Source organism: Trachymyrmex cornetzi, unplaced genomic scaffold (genome assembly GCF_001594075.2).
Source record: "Trachymyrmex cornetzi isolate Tcor2-1 unplaced genomic scaffold, Tcor1.1 scaffold1482, whole genome shotgun sequence".
NCBI lineage: Eukaryota > Metazoa > Arthropoda > Insecta > Hymenoptera > Formicidae > Trachymyrmex > Trachymyrmex cornetzi.
Genome location: NW_017296073.1, coordinates 61,237 through 86,700, shown reverse-complemented (window position 1 = coordinate 86,700; position 25,464 = coordinate 61,237). Strand labels below are relative to the sequence as shown.

At 33.1% G+C, this 25,464-nt stretch overlaps 1 protein-coding gene across 1 annotated transcript in view; it reads right to left on the bottom strand.

The window, feature by feature from the left end:
- LOC108757958 (neurotrimin) overlaps positions 1-25,464 on the bottom strand; it is a 101,140-nt gene that overhangs the window by 52,421 nt on the left and 23,255 nt on the right. The window contains exon 3 of the mRNA XM_018502665.1: positions 19,308-19,515. Within this exon, the coding sequence (XP_018358167.1) occupies positions 19,308-19,515 (208 nt within the window). The remainder of the gene's footprint in view (positions 1-19,307; positions 19,516-25,464) is intronic.

Genomic DNA, 25,464 nt, shown 5'->3' with positions numbered 1-25,464 from the left:
CCCTCCCTCCCCCTCTCCCCCTCTCTCTCTCTCTCTCTCTCTCTCTCATGGCAGTAATTCAGCGATCGTGAATGCACGATTATAGCTGGGTAAATTATTAAATTGTTCACTGGCATTATTGCGGATCTGATTTGGGCCTGCAATAATTGATAAGGCTCATACACAGAGAATACATTAATTTGAATGAGAGTTCACACATTAAAGCTCTTATCTCTGTTCTTATGGGGATACTGTCCAAGGGATATTGAAATTTCGATACTTCAAACTGCAAACATAAATTTCGATATCAATTGCATAATTAAATATGTAAAATTGCAATATATATACGGTCTAGTCATTTGACAAACGTTATCTCAATTTTTAAATAAATAAATTATGCATTTTTGAAGGAGGATGTTAAGTTTTTTTTTTCGGTTAACACAAAGAAGTTCCAAGATGTATAAATTATATATCACATCAAAGAGCTACTTAAGCAGAGTCGAGTGATGCACGAGAAAATATTATAGAAAAAAGAAATCGTTATTAAATATAATAAATCTACAAGTTATTAAGTAAGATATGAAGATGTCCACGAATTAAGCAACAAAAACTGCAATGTATATTCTGCGCAATATGCAGAATCAGAATGTATATAAATTCACACAAGGAATATATACATATTTAAGCATTAAGACCGAATATAGGGTTTTTCTTATTATAAAACTATATTGTTAATACTCTTAAACTCATGTAACTTGATAAGTATGTTTGTTATTCAAAGCTAGGATTCGAAATCAAACTATTATTTTGTATCGAACTCTTTGCTCGTTAATCGCTCGAAAATTTCGTTTAAGTTATATGTATCTAAGTAACAATATTGTCCTTGTTGCTTAATTCCTGAAATGTCTTGATGTTTTACTTAACAACTTGTTATCAATAAATGATGACATTTATAGATTCATTGTTTTTGATCGATTTCTTTTATCCGAGTTTCCCCAAGATGAACACTATTTGACACAATACTGCGCTTAAAATAGCTCTTTAATATGATATATAAAGTATATTTTGGAACTTTTTTATGCCAGTCGAGAAATAATGAAAACTTAACATCCTTCTTTAACAATGCATAAAGTTTATGTGTAAATATTATATAAAATAATATATAAACGTAATATATAAGGCATGATAAGAATGACTACAATATACAGTCAAGTTACGATTAGGTCCAAACACACGACAGTGCCAAGAAATACATACTCCGAAACAAAGGTATCGGTTTATACGATATCTTTTGTCGGATATCGCTCGCGCCAGGCATTCACACGTATCCAGACGGGAAATAAAAATAGATGTATCAATTCTTCATAGCCCTGACATTTATAGTTTTCAACGCTTTTCGCGAGATTTATTGAGGTAAAGAAATTTGCACGGATAATTTTCTGGCGTTGATGCAAACACGGAAATTCTTTCAAATGGAAATAACGTAGTGTGCTGTGTTACACATTTTGCGGACCGCCAATTGTCTTTTGATTTAATTTTTGTCGACCGGTGTTATATAATTTAATTGGATTTATCGTATAAACTATAATCTATTTATGACATTTTACTTAAATTTAAAAGTTACCTATAAAGTTTGCGAATTTGCTGAAGTAAGTATTTACGAATTTAATTAAATTTGGAAATAATTCTATTAGACTATAAATTAACTGTGTTAGGTTTTTTTTAAATTTATGATACGATCATTTAGGTTGCATCGTTTAGGTAAATGTGATTATAAAAGCTCCAAAAAATAAAAAATAAAAAATTTTTATTAAAAAATTTATACAGAATGTAAAATTTGTGTTGTACTTAACACATTTTATGTAAGCCAAATGGTCCATTCAAATTTTTGTGTAAATTTTACACAAGATGAATATATTAAAAAGTAACACAAATATTATGTAAAAAAAATAACATAAAAAATATAATACTTTGGCATAATTTAGAAATAAACTGTGGAAGCATATTTCTTAAAAAATTGATATTTATAATATGTTAAATTAACATGTACATTTATTTTTTATTAATTTATCTTGGAATTTACGTTGTAAAATATTTTTTTTTTATTATTTTTCACTTTTTCATAAATTAGATTCCTTACTCATAAATTATTTTCTAACAAATATTGAATATCTATTTTATCGTAAAATATTCAAATAATATAATCACATAACATTAAATTAACATTGGGATATGTTAAAAATTCAACATTTTATTTAATGACCGATTTTAGTACAAATACAAAATGCTTTTTATTGTGTCATTTTAAAGGTAAAATAAATAATAAATAAAATTATTTTCAAATCTGTATTCAGCTAAGTTTTTAGATGCTTTAGTAAAACCGTTCTTTTTATAAGTGAATCATAGCGTGAGTTTTTTATCCTCTAGATTATAATGCAAATGGTCGCATGTTAAGTTTAAATATTCTACGTATATATTCCGTATGAAAACAGTTAAATCGAAGGCATAATTTATGCTTGTCGTTTTGATTCGATCATATTAGAAGCTATTATTTTTACCTGACGAAAGCTCGATACCAGAAATTATTTATCGTCCAATATAACCAACGGATAATGAAGTTCTTTTTTATGGAATCAAACGATTTATTGTGCCATGAAACTTTTAACTTAACGAACAGATCGCAAGAGCTTTGGAAAAATTAAATTATAAGGGAATTTATTGATTGAAAGGAAAAAATGAAACGTCCATACAAACGGTATTGTCTGCCAGGTGGAAACATTATACGCAACATTCGAGAAACATGCTGACACGTCGTCGCATTGCTGGTCAGAGCAAAAACCACGAACGCTGGTATAGCGGAAGGAGAGGCAAGCGAAATGTTCCATTATGTATTTGTTGCTACAATGCTACCACTTCTCTACGGCGGGCGTTGCAAGATAACGAGGGGGGTGCGCATCTCTTTCCTCCCCATCTCCCGTAGCCTATCTATCTGCCCGTACCGTGACGAGATCCGGACAATTTTACTTGGCGAGAGAGATACTCGTCGTCACGGTCCGTTGCCATCTTGTTATCTGCCAGAGGCCACGCGAAAAAAGGTAACGGGCAAACGGTGGATAGGTAGGGACAGAGAGACGCGATGGATAAAGAATGAAGATAAAAGTGTGTTCCTAGTATTCCTGACGGGGCTAGGGTGGCACGGCTGGCGAAAATGCCGGAAAGTTCGGTCGAGACGCGCGTAGATTCGCTGGAACAATAGATCACTTTGCCGGGACACACGATCCGCAGGACAATCCAGGTCCCTAATCGAAATCAGTCGGTTCCTGGTGGTCGCGACGGACGGGCAAGCGAAGAGCACCGTGTCTATATATGTATGTGTGTATGTGTGGGTGTATGAGGCGAGGATTTATTTACTCGGTACATAAAGCGACTCGAATGGCGCTAGCAGGTATCGCCGTATCAAATTGCTAGCGGCCATCAAAAAGGAATATTCGACGATTCATCGCTCGCACTTTCTTCCCTCGCTCTACTTAAACTCGTGCGATCTTACTCGCGAAAGTATGTATCCGAGTATTTTCTAGATTTTCTAGACTTTTAGATTACGCAGCGCTTAATTGGTTTTCTGAATTTTGAATGAGAAACAATTGAATTATATGTATAAAAAAACATTTTGGCATACCGTAAATGAAGGGTGCAAAGATATACATTGTTAGCTATATCTTCTTGGATCTCTATACATTCAACTCCATTATGGTAACTCTGAAAACGTAGATATACGCCAAGGTAAAGTACGAGATTGAAATTCTATTCTTATTTTAAATTATTTACAGGATATATTTCCGGCACAGAGAATGTGCGCGATCTTCAGTAGCTTTTTCAACGCGAGGAAAATGAAAATCTGCTTTTTATCCTTCTCTTTATATGTTTCTTTTTTAACATTTCCTTACTCAAAGCGAGTTCATCGCGCCGGTCAAGCAGATGCAGGAAGAGCAGAGCTCCTCCGTTAGTTAATACAGACGCTGCATTCGCATGCAACTATTTCTGTAAAGTTGTTCTGAATTATGTATACGCGCCCCTGTAAATATACAAGTGGAATATAGTTTAAATTGATAGCACTTAAGCAGAGCGTTAAATTCAACGTGACTTTTGTACTCATTCGCATTTCATCGTATCAGGATGCACTTCTTAATGCACACACCTCGTGGCATGCTGGCGTTCGCGTTCTCGCGAACAATTTCGCGGTCACATTATCCCGCAGTTACGAAAGCCCGGCGCGGCTTGCATAATGTACAATAAAAACAGGCGCGCGCCAAGCGTGCTTGAAACGCCATTGTCGCGAAACTCTTTGAGGCGTTGGACTGTCATGCATTGCATTTCAGGGAAATTTCGAAATAGTCCGCGTAAGAGATTTACTGTGGATGGAAGAACGTCAAATTTTTGAGCAACTTTATACTTTTAATAGAAAGTCGATCTTTCGAAGATGACATTGCATAAGAATAAAAGCTAAAAGCACAAAACTATAATTCATACATATTATGGAGTTTACATAGAATAAAAATTAGTATCAAAGTAAAACTAATGCATTTTAACGCAATCATTATTTCATATATAAACAACAATTAATATAAAATCTTCTTTAAAGAATTTTTTTTAGTAACCTTAAATTTTTTTTAGTAACCTTAAATTTTAATAATATCAAAATTTTCTTTTGATATATAGTAATTATCTAAAGAGAACATTTTCATATATAAACAACAATTAATATAAAATCTTCTTTAAAGAATTTTTTTTAGTAACCTTAAAATTTAATAATATCAAAATTTTCTTTTGGTATATAGTAATTATCTAAAGAGAACAATATAATAATTGTTTTAGTAATAAGAGTATCTTCTTTTTCGACATTTAAAATTTATATTAAAAAGATGGAAGTGTGTGTTTTTTATTCTGTCTTCATGTATGTACACCGAACTTCTATTGAGTTTCTTCAATAATATAAACATTTTTTAAACGTTTCTTTTTGTAGTATATAGCAGAATTCGTAAATGGTATTCTTATTAGACTGTAAATTTATTAGTAAGATAATATTAACATTTGTAAAATAAAACAAAGAAATTATTATCTATTATAAAAACTCTTAATAATTTATTTTGATAATATGACCAGCTTTATCCAGAGATAAGATATACCGTCACCAATAAAAATAATTTAAATGTAATTTAAAAATATTTTTGGAGATATTGAAAGGAAAAAGCAATCTAATTCAGCTATGTGGTTTGTGCACTCAGAATGCTAATGGAAAACGTATAGAGACGAGAGGAGATACCAACGTACTGAATCCAAAATATCACTTTGCATAGTTTACGAAACTATCACGCTGAAAGTAATACTTAACTAGTTCTGGTTCGTTTTGTTAACTCTGTCCGATCGATTTGCTACGATCGCATCTGGCAATTTACCGTCGGAGAAATTTTAGCAGCGCCAGTACGCAATTAAAACCATTTGTTTTTTCTCAGGTGAATTTGCAGAGATAATTTCGCTCGTAAGTACGAAATCTACATGAAAGTACAGAAGCGCAAAACAAATCCCCTTTTTGTCGCCAAAAAGTATTACACGATCGAACAAACGCGATTTTGTCAACTTTTGCGAGCGGAATATAGAACGGGCAGCGTTGCATTTTGCGCCGTTTGCTTAACACCGTAACTTCGTTTCAACGAAGTATTTCGCGAGCATAATCCGTAGAAAACATCCGCCGGCCATTGTGACCATCGGAGAACCGCTATTACATCGCGCTTCTATACATGGAGAAAGAGCGATTTTATTGAAATATTTAGAAATTCAACTAGATACAGAAATGTGAAAATAATTTTGTTGAATCGTCAAAATAATTATGTAGAAAACTTAATCGTGATGAGCGATGCTATAAAAAAGTTTTGATATTCTAGCAATTGGCTTGAGCATTCTACAAAATTTATTTTGATAATTTTTAACAAAATTATTTTCAGATTTATATTTAGCTAAATTATTTCTATAAAATCGTTCTTTCTGCGCAGCATCGCGAAATATATATGTATATAATTTGGAACAGCGTTGCATGACCCGTGTAAAAAGAAACCTTTTTATTATCTCATCCACAGACAGTATGCACCGTTAAATTCACAATGTCGAATCATTAATTTGAATTCCCAGTTCATCCCTACCAGAATAGGGCGTATCTTTAAAGATTGTATTTGTCATATAATATTGAAAGTTCATTAGTGACACACTGATAAGAAACTTCTATTTTCTTCGATTTTAAAGTTTGACTATAAATGCACTCACATATAATATATTTTTGGTTTTTTCGTTTTTAAAGTTTAACCAGAAATCGCATTTTGCTGTATCAACTGTTTTATTTTTAAAATAAATGATTACTTTGTAACTACGGAACTTATATTTTACTGGATTGGAGATAGATATGCACTTTTTTTTATCTCATATGATTACTTATAAACAGGGTTAATTATTTAATATAACAAGAGAATTTTGAGTGAATATATTTTATCAGTTATTCATCAATTAATTAATATTTGTTTTATGAATTGTTAGATGAATGGAGTGCATATTCTTTCTACAATTTCATTACTTTTCGAATTACACAATAATATATATTATACTGAATGAACTAACTAAATGAGCTGAAGAAATAATGTTACACATACATGCGGAATTTGAAGGTTGATGGACTGGCTTGCGTAATTATATTTTGCGATTTATAAAATTTAAATACTAATATTGTGTGTAAATATGTTTTAATAATTTGGTTTACACAACTATGATGTACGATTTATAGATTTTAAATACTAACACTGATGATGACCCGATGAAGAGGTCGAAACGTATATTTAAATAAACAGATATTTAATAAATTGTTTATTGGCTCGTAGCCCTTATATAATACTTTCTTTATTTAATTTGAATTATTTTTAATCATTAATCATCACTGCTTTAATTACTGGTTAATTTAACTAAAGCAATGGAATTAAACAGTTTAACTAAAAAATGTATTATTGACTAAAATTTAATTTATTATTTATTAAGAGCACACATTAACATGGACGTTGTATACTTTAAAACTAACGTAGAAATTAATTGTTTTTGACACACATAGAAATTAAAATAACAAAATGTTATTTTTAACTTAAAAGATTGGATTACCATTGTTCCTTTGATATCTAGCAGTATGGAATTGAGAATTGCTCATTTTAAAGTGCAAATATCGTGCTTCATCGCGTCGTAAATTCACCATAAACTTTATACTTGAGGCCTCTTTGCGCAATAGAAGGAAGGACGAAAAGAGAGACAAAATGAAGAAGTGAGTGAGTGAGTGAGAGAGAGAGAGAGAGAGAGAGAGGGAGAGAGAGAGAGAGAGAGAATTACCGCCCGCTGCGATGAGTTCGCCGCAAAGTAACAATCTTATTCTTCGTTTATTTCCCGCGCGGACAAAGTCTATCGCAGAACGTTTCTATGCCTCGAGTTTCTATTGAATTCTTCGCGACGACGTGAATCACAATTGGGGCAAATCCCCGTGGACACGAACATTCATCTTTCAACCTGATTGTCATAATGGATCGCGCAATTATTTATTTGATTTGACTTCTTGGGTCTTTCAACGTTAGCATAATTGCAGCAAGGTAAAAATATACAGTGTCTAATAGTAAAGAAAAAAAAATAGGGATTAAGGAATGGAAGCTGCGAGTAAGATACACGAAAATTTACTTAAAAAGCATTTGTTACTTCCACTTGATAGCGAGTATTAATTGTCTTCCTACTTCTTTGTCATATTCTTCGACATTTCCTGAGTAAATATTTCTATGTGTTTTAATAAGCGAGGAATATCGTGTTACAAATCCGTCGAGACTGCGGTACTCGAAATTTCTTCGTAAAGTGAAGAGCAGACGTTTGTCTTTCAGGAAGTGGCCTCAGAGAAACGTAACTATCCTTCTTCTCATTTATTTAGGTTCCTGTTCCCTCTAATTTGACTAAATCTCTCTTTCCATCCTATTCTCTCTCTCTCTCTCTCTCTCTCTTTCACGCATAAGTTGGCGGCAAGTGATAGTACAATACCAGTCTTACCACGATGCTCTTCATTCTTCCTCGGATATTCCTCGGAATAAATCATTTATGGGAAACGGCGAAATCATACGTTTCGATGCGCAGCTATAGCCTGATATCGATAAAGTTGAAATTGGTTTCGTCGTGTGTACAAGATGAAAATTCATTGCGCCGTTTCACCGCACAGCCGAGATATCGATGTAATTAATGAAAATTTGACGTTGAATGCGAGGCGCTACGAGAGCTTCGATTACCACAGTGGGAACGATCGAACGCGATGTCGATTGCGTATTTGTAATATTAAATGTTACATGCCACATGTGCATCGTGTACGTACATATATCAAATGCGATATTTACAGAAAGGTTGGGGTGCACGCGCGCGAAATCAGGTTGCTGCCCGCGCCCCGCACAACTACCATCGCTGCGCCGTGCCGTTCCGCTTTGTACTTTACCGCTCCCGGATAAAGATACCGGATAAAGGCATCGGGCAAACGGAAATGGACTTGCAAAGCGTGCTGCGAAAAGTTGCAAACTTCTACAACGAAATAGGTTACCGCTCTACAGCCGAATTTAGAAGTGTATCCGTTCACGTTTTGCACGACGTCGAAAGACTTAAAAAAGCACGCACGAGTGCCTCGAAAATTGCGATCCGTATCCGGCCAGTCGAAAAACTGGCATCATGTATATCGCCACGGTGCACGGTAAACTACGTACCACATACGGTTGAATTTCTTGCGGGGTATATAGAGCGAGTTTAACTTTTCTCCCTTCGCAGATGTATGATCTCTCTATGTGCCATGGAATACTTGAGAAGTAATTCGATATGCATCGTATATCGATAGGCCAATATATTCGTAAACGTAAGAGAAATAAACAAAATACGTATTAAATTAATTTCTTATATATTAGGAGGTAAACAAAATTTTATAATTATAAACCAACAAAGGTTTAAGTAAATGAGAGCATAAACGCGGTAATTAGAGCGCAATCATTACGGAGAGAATTTTTTTTTAGAATTTACCCTGAAAATATGACAATCGTGGGACAACATTGTATTTCGAAGAATTTTAATATAAATTTCTCTCTCATTCATTAATAAAACTACAATAAAGTATAAAATAAGTTTGATCAATTTTACTGAAGTGCATGGTAAAAATCTTTAAAATATTGTATTGTACCACAATCACCATATTTTCAGGGTAAATTTTAAAAGAAAATTCTCTCCGTGATCTTACAACATTTGAACGATTCACACACGTTAAGTAATGTTCGACTTAATTTCAATATCAAATTCTTGCGATTACGTTTTCCCCGTTCTAAAACACTCTTTTATGGTAAGCCACATTATTCAGTTTATACTTACATTATATAGACATTCATATTTGTTCAGTTTTTCTCAATTCACATTTACCATTTCAGAATTTAAAACTAAAATTCACAATCAAATGAAATTTGATTCACTCACTTTTTCTATTAATTCTTTAGTGGCTGTACATATTGGTGGAAAAAATGTTTTCTAATTATAAATTGTAAATACTATGTCGATAGTATTTACAATTTAATATGAAAACTCCAAACCGACTCGAAAAACGTATGAATTTCATGTATATAAGAAGAATAAACACTAAAAATTATATTATTGCAATATTTATCGCTCTCTAATTATCGCGTTTATATTTTCATTTGCCTGAAACTTTGTTTTTTAATTTCGAGAGTCATTAGAAAGTTCTATTTCTGTTGTCTTTTATGTATAATTATATATTATTTAAAATTTAATAACTTTATTAGTACAGCGGTTAACAACATAGATAGTAATGTATACACTAATAAAATTGAGAATACCGGTTGCAATAGTTAAATATAAAAAAAAACGTATTATTTATTCACATTAAATAGATATAAGTTAAACATAATATTTAATGTATGCAAACAAAACAAGTATAATAGTAGATGTGCAGAAAGTAATGTGATATTATAATACAAATTTTATGTATAATTATATAGTATTTTAATAATAATAAAAAAGTATATTTCGTATCATATTATAATATTATCACAAAAGAAACGTAAAAATATAATAATTATATTTATTACATTTCTGCGTATAAAATGCAAAAGTTTGAGAGATAATCAGTCAGAGAAATAACTCGCGACGAGAGTTGAAGATTTATGTTCCATTAGTTTATATGGCGTACTTGAATTACGAGAGACAGTTAGTCGCCTCAATTAAATCAAAACTGGCACAGAGTTAACCGTAGTTTCCCACGGTCTGTCAAGATCCCTGAGGATATCGTGCATTATGTCCATATATCGGCGGCCAACGTCAACGTGACGTGGACGTCCTGACAATGACCTGTACCGGATGCCAGCCGATAGCCACGTGACATCCTTCCCATCCTTCCGCTTGGAGGGACGAATGAAGCTTATTCTGGGGTATGAGCAAGCGATCTCTCGCCAGGCTTAATTGGACGATTTCAGAATAGGGAATCGGTTCGCGTATCAAAGCAATACACGTCCCCTTACTTATGTACAGAATAAACGAGACTTTCGCCAAGACTTCAACGAGACGAAACGCGTTCGTGATTTACGAGCATTGTCGTCAGATGCTCGTGACGCAAGTTACGTCCGAACAAAACGATCGATTCCTGTCTCGACAGTACTCGTGGAGATTACTTACGGCTCCGTCCGCCGTCCGGGAGGAAAAACTCTAACGGGAGTGACAGTAATACGCAACTTGTTATAAACGTTCCGTTTATTTTGATTCTATGGCGATAGTACTGATAAACGAACGCCTTATATATCGACGAGCTAATTATTCGAACTTGGAAACTGCATTAATGTAGAAAAGGAGGCAAAGCCGTCTCTCTACGTTATTTCGCGAATTACACGGCAATGCGAAATTTCATTAAAACAAGAGAGAGTGCATCGTCTCTTATCGGATCTTATAATAGGATGACATTAACGAAGATCAAAGTGTACTCCCAACGAATAAGGATCTCTCGATCTATTTTCTTCCTTCAATTCGCGATCTACCGATACCCTGCTTCTCTGTCTAATTAGCATTTTCTCTTAGATCCTATAATTAACTATGGAACTCAAAGAATTCTCAACAGGGTGAAAATACAGCTACGTTTTTTTAAGCGCAAGTTTATATAAGCGCTACACAAAACGATTGTTGATAGCAATAATGTGAATGCTCGATATCTAAAATATCGCTCTCTTGCACAATTAAAAAAAATCGTGATTTTCAAGTTATTGAATGAGTTAAGTAAATATTACCCCATCGTAAAAGCAAAATAATTTAATTTTATAAAAAAAATTGTCGCAACTTAAAAAAAAATAAAATCATCATGTTTCAAAAAGAGTTTTTAAACTGGTTGCAGTAAAATAAAAAGGACAAAAATGACATTTGATCGTGTTAAGAACATATTCTTTTTATATCTCTTATGTATTAAATTATTTCAACTCCCTGACAATCGCGCGTGGCTCGTATTTATCATTTGTCGTACTTACCTACTTGTCATTATTGCCAGATTTTAGAGTATATATACTTTTGTCGATATTACTTAATTGCTCTTTTAATAATTTTCTGTTTAGTTATAAAATAGATTTTTCCCTTATCTGGGAAACTTAATTTTTTTTAATCACATCAACCAGAATAAGTTTACTCATTCTGTCATTATCAGCCGTAGAATATAATTTAACTACGAATTTGATTGGAATAATGTAAAAATTTTGGGTAAAACACATTATTTCAACAAATGTTTAATATCCGACATGTTGCATATTAAAAGACAAAAGAACTGAATCTACAGACATCGAACGTTTTTAAGTATTTAAGTTATGATCTTCTGTTCTATATAGTCTACAGACAATATTAACTTATAATCAAAGCACTTGATTTGACCTATTACCTTTTTCTCTTTGAAATATTTGTTCAATTTACTGACTTCGATCCGTGTTGACTATTTTTGTAGTCCTCTATTTATTACTTTTTAACTTCTTTGACCCAATATTCTTCAATTTTATAATTTTATTCTGCTGACACTGCAGTTCTTTTGACTACAATACGGTTTTTATTGCAATTTACTCATGCTGTAGTGGTAAGATAAACTGATTTATATTCGCGGTTTAAAAAAATTTTTCTCTATTGAAGTACGTTTCATACCAGATATTACATTATAATTATGTATTCATATATCTTTAGATTGTAACGACATGTTTCATACAATCGACGTGGTTAATTTAAGTACAATACTTCAAATACTGCAGCCAAAACTAAAAAATACTGTGGAAATGGTCTCATTTTTCCTTTTATTCTGTGTATTAAAGATGGTTCAAATATGAGCCAAAACATTTAATCTTTTATGTAACCATTAAATATGCACATACATATATTATAATATTTAATATATTTTATCAATTGAATAATCTACGCATCACTTGCTGCGTTTGTCCCGTAAGAGCTCATTTTTCTTTACGGTTTTCCGTAGTGAAATGTTTTTATTTGTGTCACTTTTGTAGTAAGCGAGCAATATATTCGAAAAATACACAAAGTATAACTTTCGAGTTTAACTGTATGATTAATGTTTATTTTATCCACGTATTGGTGGTCCATTATCATGTAATTCAAGATTCAAGGAGAATCCTAACAAATTTCATTGAAGCCCGTGAGATCGGTTCGCTATCGTGATAATTGCGGCTCCTCGAGTTCAAAGATCAGGCATCGGCACTAAAATGGGCATAAAGCCACGCGAAAGGTCTTTCGCGTCCGCTTAATTTGCAAGGCATTAACCTTATTATTATGGCGGTAATACGGCCGCGCAAGTTTGCCGGGAATAACGTGTGGGCCGGGGGAAGGTGGTTGCACGCGAGCAATCTTTACAGCCCTTCTCGGAAATGAAAAGTCGTGTACCCCTTCCTCTCACCCTCCAGTTGCGAGCGCACGACACTCGTTCCTCATTTTTTTCCTCCTTTCTCATGAACTCGTGTTCCTCCTTCTTCCCTTTCTTCTCTTCCTTGCCACTCAACACGCTTCTTTTTTTATTTCTGAATTTCTCTGCTCGCCCCACGACTGCACGTTAAGCGCGATTTTTAAAGCAACCGATGGTAAAAATTACTTCATTCGTAACCATTGACGCGATGCAGTCATATAAGTTACTTCTATCGTTCACTATTGAATTGTTCACACCGTTATGAATGTTTCACACAAATCGATTTTATAAAAATGTACGATTTTTCAATGTATCATTTTTAGAATTCCTCGAGTAATCTTGATCGTTTACGACTGTAGTCTTGATCGTTTCATCCATGAAACAATGATATCTTTAAAAGAAGGATAAATTTAATAATTTATATACTCATATGGAATAAAAATAAACTTTAAAATATTAAAACAAAGGCTGTATGAGTCTAACGCAGTTATAGTAATGCGTAAATTTTCAATATAAAATTATCTTTAATTAAATATATATTATAACAATATTCAATGATAATGCAATAAAAAATAAACATTTCAGTTCCGTTTGAAGTCATCATCAGCGTACATTTACAAATTGAAAAGCCGTGTTATCTCAAAGATTTGCGCACTATTAATTACGTTGCATAGCCTTCTCGTAATGTTTTGAAATAATGTTTTTAACATGATATAAATTTAATATCCCGAAAGACTGTGACATTACGAATGGAAAGAGATTTATTAATTTATTCGTGAATTTTTCTTCAGATAAATCGATGTGCTCATTAATGCAATGTATGCCTGCGTATAAGCGTGCATTGGCGGAAACGTTGCGAGATCCTAATTGAAAGCTGAAAACATTCTCTGATGAGTTGCATTATCGAGGTATATGAAAGCTCAAAGTTTAATTATGCACAATAAGATCATTCAACAGTTAACCGATGCATATTTGGGCGATCAATTATCGAATAATGTGATTTTACGCCGATTGTAGCATTGTGAAGCTATTATATCATCGACGGAAAATTACAAGATAGGAAGTCTATTTCGTGATATTGTGTTTTGCAACTCGTTAAATGTGTATTAATATGAGAATTGTATAATTTACATCTCATTGTCACTACACAAATTACATGACTGTAGACATTACTTTCTATAATAATTTCTGTGTTTAAATTCGTATCATAATAAAGATACAAATTTATAAATAATGTTAAATAATATAAAAAACATATTAAATAATACGAGTAGATAAAAAAAAACCGATTTAAATAATATAAAACATACTCCTTTAATCAAAATAAAAGATCGACATGTTTAGCATTCATTTAAATTAAAATTTCTAATTATACATGGAGAACCTCCTCCGCCGAAAATCAGTTTCCTCTTGTGTACTCATGATATACTGCCAGACACTCTCTTTCCTACACGCGAGAAGATTTCTCAAGTGTATTTGAGGTTTCCTCTTAAAGCTGACCTAAATGCGATTAATGAATATGCAGTTCTATAAATTCTGACATTAGAATCATAGTAATAGTTATAGTAAGTTACATAAGTGAATGAGATCGTCCAATAGTGATTGCTTTGTCCATACATTTTCTAAATTTAACTAAGTTCTCTCTAAAGCGCGTTGGATTAATTTAGCAGAATTTAGCTGATAAAATCGTCAAATATCAAAAATATTCAAGGGGATCAGAATTATTTAAGTTACTAAGAAATAGCTTTCTCTGGCCACTCTAAGATTACAGTAATATTGCTAGCTAAAAATCACGCAAACAAACGTCACATTTTCGTTACACTTGCTAAGGATCATTCGTTCTGCAAGGTCCTGTTGAATATGGCGTTAATTATTATCATATGGAGAAAATTATTTTATTGAAGTATCTGAAAGTTTAGTTAGATCTGAAAATAATTTTGTTGGTTCATCAGAATAATTATGTAGGAATCTCGACCATGATGAACAATGTTGCAAAATGCTTTGACATGTTTAGCAACCAGTCTCATACAACGTAGACCTCGAAGAAACTTCCTAAAGATGTTCAGAGTACATTTTACTATGTCCTAAGAACATTTTCAGGATATTCCTTGAATAATGTGATTTGAACACTTTACAATTACGTAATTATTTTAATGAACCGATAAAATTATTTTTAGATTTGTATCTATAGCTAAATTTTTAGATACTTTAGTACAATTGTTCTTCCAGACTAGCAAAACGAGTACATACATGGAAAGAACAATTTTGCTAAAAAATCTAAAAATTAAGAGCTAGATGAATACACACACAAATCTGAAAATATTTTGTTGAATCGTCACATAATTATGTACAAATCTCAAGCATTAATGACCAATGCTATAAAAGAGCTTTGATATTGTATCAATTTGAGAGTCTTCTTTATAATTATTTTTATTGCCCAATAAAATTATTTTCAGATCTATATCCAGATCTAAATTTTTAAATACTTTAGAAAAATTATTCTTTCCATGAACAAACATTAAATTTTTGTTACATTTTCTATGGATCATTCGTTTTACATGGTCCCATTGAATATAGCGCTATTTACCAGATATATAACCGGAGGCGCTCCGTGCCGTATAAGAGTGAGTTCCCGAAGGAAAATCGGTTCAACCCCGATCTAACCTTCACAGCCTACTTACTCGCGGGGGAGATTTCTTAAGCGACGTAAGACCGCGACGACGTAGCACTCCCGCGAGTTGTGCCGCGCCGTTAAAATAGAAAGCGCGGTGGTGCGGCGAGGTACATTTGCCGGGGACTACCTACTTCAGCCGGACGAGCCGAGAGGGTGAGGGGATGCAGAATGATCTCACGAGGGAGACGAAGTTCCCAGTAAGTAGCCGGCCGGCTATACGCGCCCCGTCCGTCGGTTTGAACCTGGGAAAGAGGGTCAGGTCAGGTCGACGCGCGTGAGAACTAGTGCGCCGCCGCCGTCACTGCCTCAGCCGCGCCGTGCCGCCGGTGAAGCTGCAGCGGACCCTGGAGCGCGGGATTAGATTGCTACAGATGGGATGCGAGAGTCTGGCCGTATCTCGAGAATGCCAATTTGATTTCGGTACGAAACGGCAGAAGACCGTGCCGGAAGACCGTAAAGTATACAACAAACGCTACGGGAGCAACGAACCCTACATCGCGACTAGGAGCCAGTCCGGTCTCATCTGAGTGGTTCCCTTCAAGAGAGAATGCGAAAATGTTTATATTACGTATCTATTTGCTTCGGTGTACAGATACGACATCACGTTATAATACGTGTAATATTTGAATAACGATCTTTGCATTTGCTTCTGCGAATTCCGCGTTGCCGCTTCGGTGACTTAACCGAATCGGGTTGCTTCGTATCGTTATTCCATTAGCTTATTTAATTATTGTATTGGTGAACAGATATAGATTCTGCAGATGAATGTTGAGGAGCCATTAAAGAAAGTATAACTCGTGAGGATATTTCAGATAGAGAGAGAGAGAGAGAGAGATAAGGGAGAGAGGAAGGGAGGAAAAGAAAGAGAGAAAAGAAGAGAGAGACTTTTCTTTTGCTGACTTTTGAAGCATGCGAAAAAGATTGGAGAAATAATGAGTTTTGAATCGCCCGCATCGCCGATAAGAGAATCTCGAGAAAAGAGCACGGATACTTATATTTCACTTCAATAACTACGATGTGCTTTACTGTAATATTGTATGATATATAATACGAGTTTTCTTCTTTCCGTTATTAAATAAAGAGATAGAATTTTGCGCTTTCCCGCAGTATGTCAAACGCATTATAACAAACCCCTCTTCTTCTTTAATAATAAAATAAATAATAACACTGAGAAAACTGTTCTGGTTGTACCAATAAGAAGTACAAACAAAACGAATTCTGATCGTACCAAATGGAATTCTGGTTATCATAATTGAATTTTTGGTTATTTCGAATAAAGTGTACATACATTTAACTATAAGTGTCTAATTTATATCTTTCTGGTCAAATCTAACAGAATTTCAATTAATGCAACAAGACTTTTTTTCATTACACGTATCTGTTTACATTATCTGAATAAAAATAATACATAGATAGAAAATATTCGTGTCTAATTTATCACATTTCACATGTTCCAAATAGTTTATTCAGATTTTTGTGTTGGTTTAAATAAAATAAATATGTTAAAATGTAACACAAACATTGCGTAAAATTTAACATAAAAAATGTGACATTTTGATAATAAATTGTGGAAGTATATTTCTTTAGTAAAATTAACATTTATAATACGTGGATACTCTCTTCGGTAAATTTTGAGCCTGACAATGAAACATATTTTTGGGCAAAATCGGTTTTATTTTTCAATATAGCTTCCTTTTAGCTCGATATACTTGGTCCATCTCTTTTCTAGTCTCTTCATTCTGAATGGAACGTCTTCGCCTTCTTCAGAGCAGATGACTGTTCTTTGCTTTCACATGTGTAGTGGTGGATTCATGTTTCGTCAACAATCACGCAAGAAATCCTTTGTATCCCTCTTGAACCGGTCCAAACACACCTTTCCGGTCCAATGTCAGCAAACGTGACATCTATTGCGTGGCACCAGTTTTCTCAATTGACATCAAAACAAAACTGATTGTAAAAGTCACATATGACTGAAAATTTTAGAGCAGCCATTAAAAAAACGCAGTTTTTGACCTGTAATGCCATTTTCATGTCCAGACTCAAAACTTATCAAACTATCCACGTATGTTAAATTGATACATATTTTATTCACTTATCTTAGAATTTACGTTTTAAAGCTTTTATTTGTTTATTTACTCAAAAACGGTGTTATTTGAACACTAAAAAATGTTAAATATCAATTAACAATTTAACACAAAATATTCAATAACATAATCACATTATGTTAAATTACCACTGAGACAAATTAAAAATTCAACACAAAGATTTTTAATGAGAACCGATTTTAATACAAGTACAAAATGTTTTTAACTGTGTAAGAGTCATTTAGTATAAACCAGTAAAGACAAGACTTGTAAAAAATAATCGCAATATTCACGATGAATTGTCTCAATCGAATAATTCATTTTGCATATAAGAAATATACGTTGCTATTTCATTCAGTATTACACCAGCAGTAACCATGCTATTTAATGTGCATAGTCGAGCTCGAACTTGGATACATCCTGCATGCTCATGCACTCACACTACTGCAATCGCATATCTCCGACGCATCATCCTATTTCCGTACAATTACGAGTAACATTATCTATGGAAATTGCCACTTACTCGCGCACGATGTACGCAAGGATTAAGCTCGGCATACTCAAACCTTAAATAGTGAACGGTCGTTTTGGCAATGGCAGATTTCATCATTAATGTAATACGATGGGAATAACAAAACCGCGGCTTGAGAAACTTTTTTAAATTGGACGAGGAAGAGAGAAGAGAGTGAACGAGACACGGCATCGTTTAGACGATAAATGAGGGAAAGAGCGAGAGGAGATTATGATACCGTAACACGAACGAAGGGTGGAAGAGAGGAAGAAGGGCGAATCGTCCGGCGGTACCCGAAATGAAGTCTTAACGATGCGACGGAACCGATGAAAGCGGTCTCCTATTAGCATTCTGTATAATCTACTTGCGAATGCATTCGAGCAGCGACGTACGACTAAAGCTTTGCAGTTCGGGAGTACTCGCGGCAGTCTTCGAACTGCGGTAAGAGCCACTTTGTAAGTTGTACCAGCCAAGAGGCCAGCAGACTAACTTGCATTGCCCAGAAGTTCCCATTGGTTTGGCGGATTTCTGATTCCGATTGAGTGTGCTACCTTTTCAACAAACGCACGCGTTATACTCGTGCGCATTCCAACTGTAATATCACGCTGTGATATTCAATCGGCGCATCACGTTCTCTTCGATATCAGCTTCTTGTGGCGTTAATTGAATATCTAGCGGTCTCGAGCACGAGCGAGCTATGATAACATCGGAGCGGTGGACGAGAATTGGTATCGTGAGGAAATAAAGGTGACTTTATTTCAAGTCCATTATTTCAATAACGCTTCTTCGATTTTCTGTTAATGCAATTAGACGGCGAAAGTAATAAATGAATGAGAAAACCTAATAATATAAGCGAAAGAGACGATAAATTATATCAATCTTTGCCCGGTCTGAGTCAATGGAGAGTAACAAAACATATAACCACTATCAATATCCTGTGGAAATCTTTCTACGAGATGAGAACGACAGAAATAATCAAAATGATTGCAACTGGTTCGTTAACGGAGGAAGAGTAAATGCAGTTTCTTTACTCACCGACCACTTCGAGATAACCGATCTGACTTTTCATGGGATCCGTGTTTATTTGACACATGTACCAGCCTCGATCGGACTCCCGTACTTCCCGTATGTGAAGAAACCACGTTCGGTGGTCGCTGTGGGAAACCGCGATTCTGTGATTCTTCGTAATCACGTGGGTCGCTATCGTCAAAATAGTTTGCGTATCGACACGCAGCCATGCCACCTGAAAAAACAAACTCTTATTATTATGTATGCCACAAAATAATTATTATTATATATGTATATTATTGTATGTATATTAATAGCGGTCTATGCAGATGAAATAGTTAACATTCAAATTTGTGTCAATATCCGAATCATTAATTAATAATAAGTTGATTATACGGCGATGTACGAGGTGTTTTATTTTAAATGCCGTAGAGCTATTTCGAAAATTAAGAAAAATAAAAAAATAGGAAAATACAAAAAAAAATAGTTGTAGTTTAAAGAGGAACAAATAATGAAAAATAAATTTCTGAAAAAAATCAATTTTTTAAGATCATAAAAATTAACGTTACTTAAAAAAATAAAACTACGATTTTTTTACATAATATGATTCTGTTACTTCAATGTTGTGTCAAGACTTGTAATTCTGGGTACTGACTTTTGATGTGTTCACGCCGATTGCGTATATTGCTTTTTTTTCTATCTCTATTAAGGAAAAAAAAGACAATAGGTATAAATATCGATATATATATATATATATATTCTGCATATATGTACTATAATTACTGTAAAAGTATGAAATTAGAGTTATCAACAAATTAATTATTTATGAGATTTTGTTCTGGCCTAACGTAACTGTTGTACCAAATGATTAATTTAATTATTCTATGCGTGCATAAAAATATTAAGATATGAAGCCTGTTCTTTTTAGCTGAACTTTTGCACCAGTTCATCTTTCTTCCTTTTCTCTCCAGGAAGAAAGAAGAGAAAGAAAGATGAACTGGTGCAAAAGTTCAGCCAAAAAGAACAGGCCTACGGTTATTAAGAAATTAATAACTTATACTATTTTGTATTTTATGTCAAAATATGCCAAAATAAAGTGTAAAATATCGTACATTATAATTTTTTGATAATTCTATCTTAATACTTTTATAACAGTATATATAAGACAGTATATACCTGTATATAACTAAAACATATTATTTAAAAAAATTAAATAATAAAAGTTTTAAATATTGATGGTAATTTTCTTCATATGTGATCTTGAAAAATCAATTTTTTAATAATTTTATCATTATTTATTTCTTTTTAGATCGTACAAGTTTTTTTTAAACGTTTTTAAATGTTTTATGAAATTGTTTTGTTTTGATATTTTTAATTATTTTCTAATTTTGGACACTTTGTATATGAGATTAAAATAATTATTATGTTATATATATTTATTACACTATTATCAAATTATCTTATACTGTTACTCTCTGCAGATATAATTATATATTTTTGAAATTTATTTCTTATTCAACAAATTCATCGTATAAACGGATAAATTTTATAAACTTATTCCTAAAGTGTGTGTCTACTTTTTGTTCTTCAATTTTTAACAGTCCGAAAATCCGTAATATAGCAATGCGATTAACAGTTAATTTCTTATCTAAATAAAGTTGTCATATTGCCACGTGAATTTGGTGTAAATCGTGATTTACATTATTTTCAAACGTTTTTAAAAATTATATAGAATACATAGTAATTAAATTAAACTATTGAAGTATTTTTTTATTTTAGCACTTAAACATCATAATGCAACGCAGTTGTTAATCACACGTTAATAATAAGTAGAAATGTGCATTCTCGTTAAGGAAAAGAGTCCCTTTTTTCCACGAAACGTTTCGCAGCATGGTCGAGACCGACATCCTTTAATTCATAAGTCTCCAGCCGACTTTTGTATTCTAGTTCAACGGACCGGCGATTCTTTTCCCGCCGTCTACCTTTCCACGAGCATTCGCCTTCGGATTATTCCCCCTCGGTTTCCGGTCCGTCCATATCAATTATAATTTTTCATGGCGCGGCCGTTCCGTTGGAGAAATAAAACGTCGCGCGGGATCATCCGGGTGGCCATTTCGTTATTATATTATTCCAACAGTTTAATGCTCTTTCATTCGCTCCGTGTTCTGTATAACGAAGTTTCGCAGATAATTGCCCCTGGTTTGTTGCATACTGTTCGCACCCGGGGTAGTCGATCAAGTAATTTATAGTAATTTAGCGAGGCGAGCTTGTGTATTGAGTCATGCTACAAACCACGATGAATTATAGCGTTATGGAAATTACTTATAAGTCACGAAGTTACAACAAATTATAGAAAGCAACCTAGACTTGCGAAAAATTCGCGACGTAAGTAATAAATCTATATAAATCCAGATAACCACAACTGGTCTTTGAACTCGTATATAAAAGTATTCATCTTCTTAAGTTACTTTAAGAATTTAGCTTTATCTGCTAGAAATGAATAAAAAAAGAATACAAAAATATATACAAATATATTTATATGCAATTCATATATATTACCTTTAATAAAAGTAGTATTTAATTTGCATAAAGATCAAAGTATAATTATCGTACATAATATATTTATTCTTATACAAAATTTGAAAAATATAAGAAATTAGAAAAAGATTACCTTTTAAATCTGAAAAAGAGCTCAAGATTGGTGATACAAAAGTAAAATCTTTCTCAAGAATACTTTTTTTTAGAACAAAAATAGGACAAAACAGGAATTCATTTCGTAAGTTGGGAATCAAAACAGAATTTTTTCGGATTATCTGTGCTATTTGAAAAATCAACGTTTTAATGACTAAACTAATGAAAAGATATGTTCAGTTCTATATTATTATTAATTAATAATTAGTAGTATTATGAAAGAAATTAATAGAGTAACTCCCGGCAAATATGCCGCGCTGGGATTTACGCCGCAGAAGTCAGAAAAAATAGAAGGAGTGGGGGTAATTTTCTTGCAATATTCTGTTACATGCTTTTATGTTATATTAGTATTGTAATTTCAGTTTCTTACTGTCAATATTAACGAAATTATTTTGAGTTGAATCGATTTGTCACTGTAATAAGTAGCGTCATCATAAATTATAATCTACATAAAATGATCACTGTAGGGCGTAAAAGACTTAGTGGTTATTTTGTGATACATACGTGTAGAGGAATAGTAAAGCATGTTGTGTAGCAAAATACAAGTGCTTTGCTTTCGTATTCTTTGTTTAGTTTGTTGTCTTGTATATCCCACCTGTTTGGGATATACGACATTTTTAGCGGGTGGGATTTATACCAAAAGCATTCAAAGTGCGCAGATTAAATTCAGTGCACTAAATGCAATAAACGCATTACAAGAAATATGTACCTCATGTCATAACACTTGTAATATATGTAGGAAGATTGTAATTATTATTTATTACTTTATATACATATTTATCGTTTTTATTCCTTAATAAAATTTTATAAGTTATTGTGTTATTTTACGTCTTATTTATATGCATTATTTGTAAATTTTTCATGAGTTGTATATACTCTCCTCCCCCTCTCCCTATGAATAGCCATATATCCCACCCCTATGGGATATACGGCAAAAATGCAAGGGTTTCAAAAAGTTTATCTTTTAATACGAAAAATAAATATTTCAGATTTCTAATATTTTTTTTATAGTAATAGACGGTACAAAATTTTTAATGATACAGTTTTATTACTTTAAACATAGTAAATAATACTTAATAAATTAAGTTTTTGATAGGTGCGGCGTATATACCGGAGTTATCCTATCAATATAAAACTGTTTTTTCAATGAATAAAAAATCTATTCATATGTATACATAAATCTGATGAATCTGCATCTATAATCTAAAAAAGAATATTTAAATGAAATTTCATCGATTTACTAATATATCATATTAATTATTGTACCACTAATTAAATTTCTAATAGAATACATTTTTAAAATTCAATTTTCAGTTCCTCACAATCATAAAAAATATAGTACATATTTAAGTCATATCTATATTATTATACATACATAATACAATATTTTTAAAAATTAAAAATGTGGATACTACAATTTGTCTCATTCAAAATGATGAAAAGAAAATATAACTGTTCCTGTAAAAATTAAAATAAATGATTTCTTCGTAATAATTTGTAATCAAATTTATATGATTTTATTACTAATTTTAATACAAATTTTTAATTTTTTCTTTTTGGTTGGCTATTTTTTTTACTGTTATTGACAAATATCTAATGACAAACATATATTATTGATTTTTCAATCTCTGGATACATTTAGTTATTGAGATATTTACCTTACAGATCAATACAGAAAGTGTATCATTACCTATTAAACGCTTTTTTTATTATCGTCGTTTTTGCGACGTATACTTCGAGTATCAATGTGTTATACACACAACATGTTGTACAACAATCGACTAGTTAATTAAGACAGGTCTGTGTAACGTTGTTGCATCGCTGCGCATCCCTTTACATTACACTATGCGGAGAATCGAGGCAGACATTATTGACATTAAATAAATCGACGAAGCATTCTTAACATTTTTCCGCCACGCCACTGTTTGAGCTTCATGCTGCACGCTCTTCCCGAGTGTAACATTCGATTACGCGATCGGCGCGCTTTCTTTGTGGGGCGAGTTCTCGCGAATGACGGGGAAGAATTAGGAAGTAAAAAAAAAAGCGGAAAGTTGCTTCCGGCGTTCTTTAAAGTAATCATCTCCCTCGGCCGACAAAATGCGCGAGCTCGCCCCCGGGGCACCAAACATCGCATGCATGTCATCCCAGAAATTATAACGTGAACGGGTATCCGCGGAAATAAATGTTTGCGCACTGAAATAGCAATTCCATTATCCCGTGCCTTTGAAGATAGAGGATGCAACGAGCATTGCAGGGACGCCAGCGAATGTTACTGCGAGAATACGGCAGGAATAAACGCCGACTGTCCGGCCGCGAGCGTAACGTGCATAGCGTTCGCAAAAGGCGCGCAAGAAGTTACACAAGCACGCAAATCGGCAAAATGCAACCACCTCTCCCTTGCCATGTCGCGTGAATAGCCCTCGTCCGGACTTTTCAACCGTGAAATCAGATTTTTCTTTGTGGACCCGTTTGGGCATACCGGTTTCCCTTTTTATTTTGTAAACTGCTCGCTCGATTTTCATGAAACTTGGTCTGCAAGATAATTTGATAATGTTTTATTTGAATATTCGAGGTCAAAAATAAAAAAGGTTTTAAATAATGGATTTAATATATGACGGGTAGAATTTTTTTTAATGTTTTAATTGCTACAAAATTTGATTTTAGGCAATTTTTAATTGTGGAATAACATTAAGTTTCGCGTTATTTGAAGGACATTGATACTATGCAAATCAATGTTAACCCTTACCATACCATCTACAATTTGATGCCTCATCCATACCATCAAGGGTCACTTCAAATCTCTTCGTTTTTTCACCTCTTCAAAATAATAAAAAAAAATTCTAAAGATTCACCAACATACTTTCAACTTTCTAGAATAAATATTGACTCTTTATTTTGGAAAAAATAAAAAAATGTAGTATAATTTATAATTACCGAAAGACTCAAAGAAATTTGCACGAACAGGAATCGCTCGGTCACTAGTTACCCATATTAGTAAGGTAAGGGTTAATATTGATACCCAAATTGATTTTCAAACTCTGATTATGAGCTTTGTGATATTTATAGATTTTTCTTCAATAGAGGTTACTACTAAAACCAAGTTTTATTCCATATAGCATAAACCTCTCAAGGATGTCCCTATATTATCTAAACGTCCAAAGGATATCTCTCGAATAAAATATGAGATGACATTACTTTTTTAAATTTAAATTTAAGATTTTTGAGACCAAAATAAAATTCAGTAATCCCAAAAACCCTTGTGTGTGGAAAACAAAGTCTTTTATATTTCTTTGTTAAAAAGCTCTCGTCTTCAAAGGATCAACGGTCCAATTAGCTGCATATACATGTGACAATGGTTGGCTGGGAAGTTCACTAGTGGATCGTGGATTTGCTCTCGGACGGACTTGCTTGGGCGATTGCAATTTTAACGATCTGCCCTTTCTTTGCTTCAGGCATGAATAAATGTCGCACCGGAGATGTTATGCGCTACCAT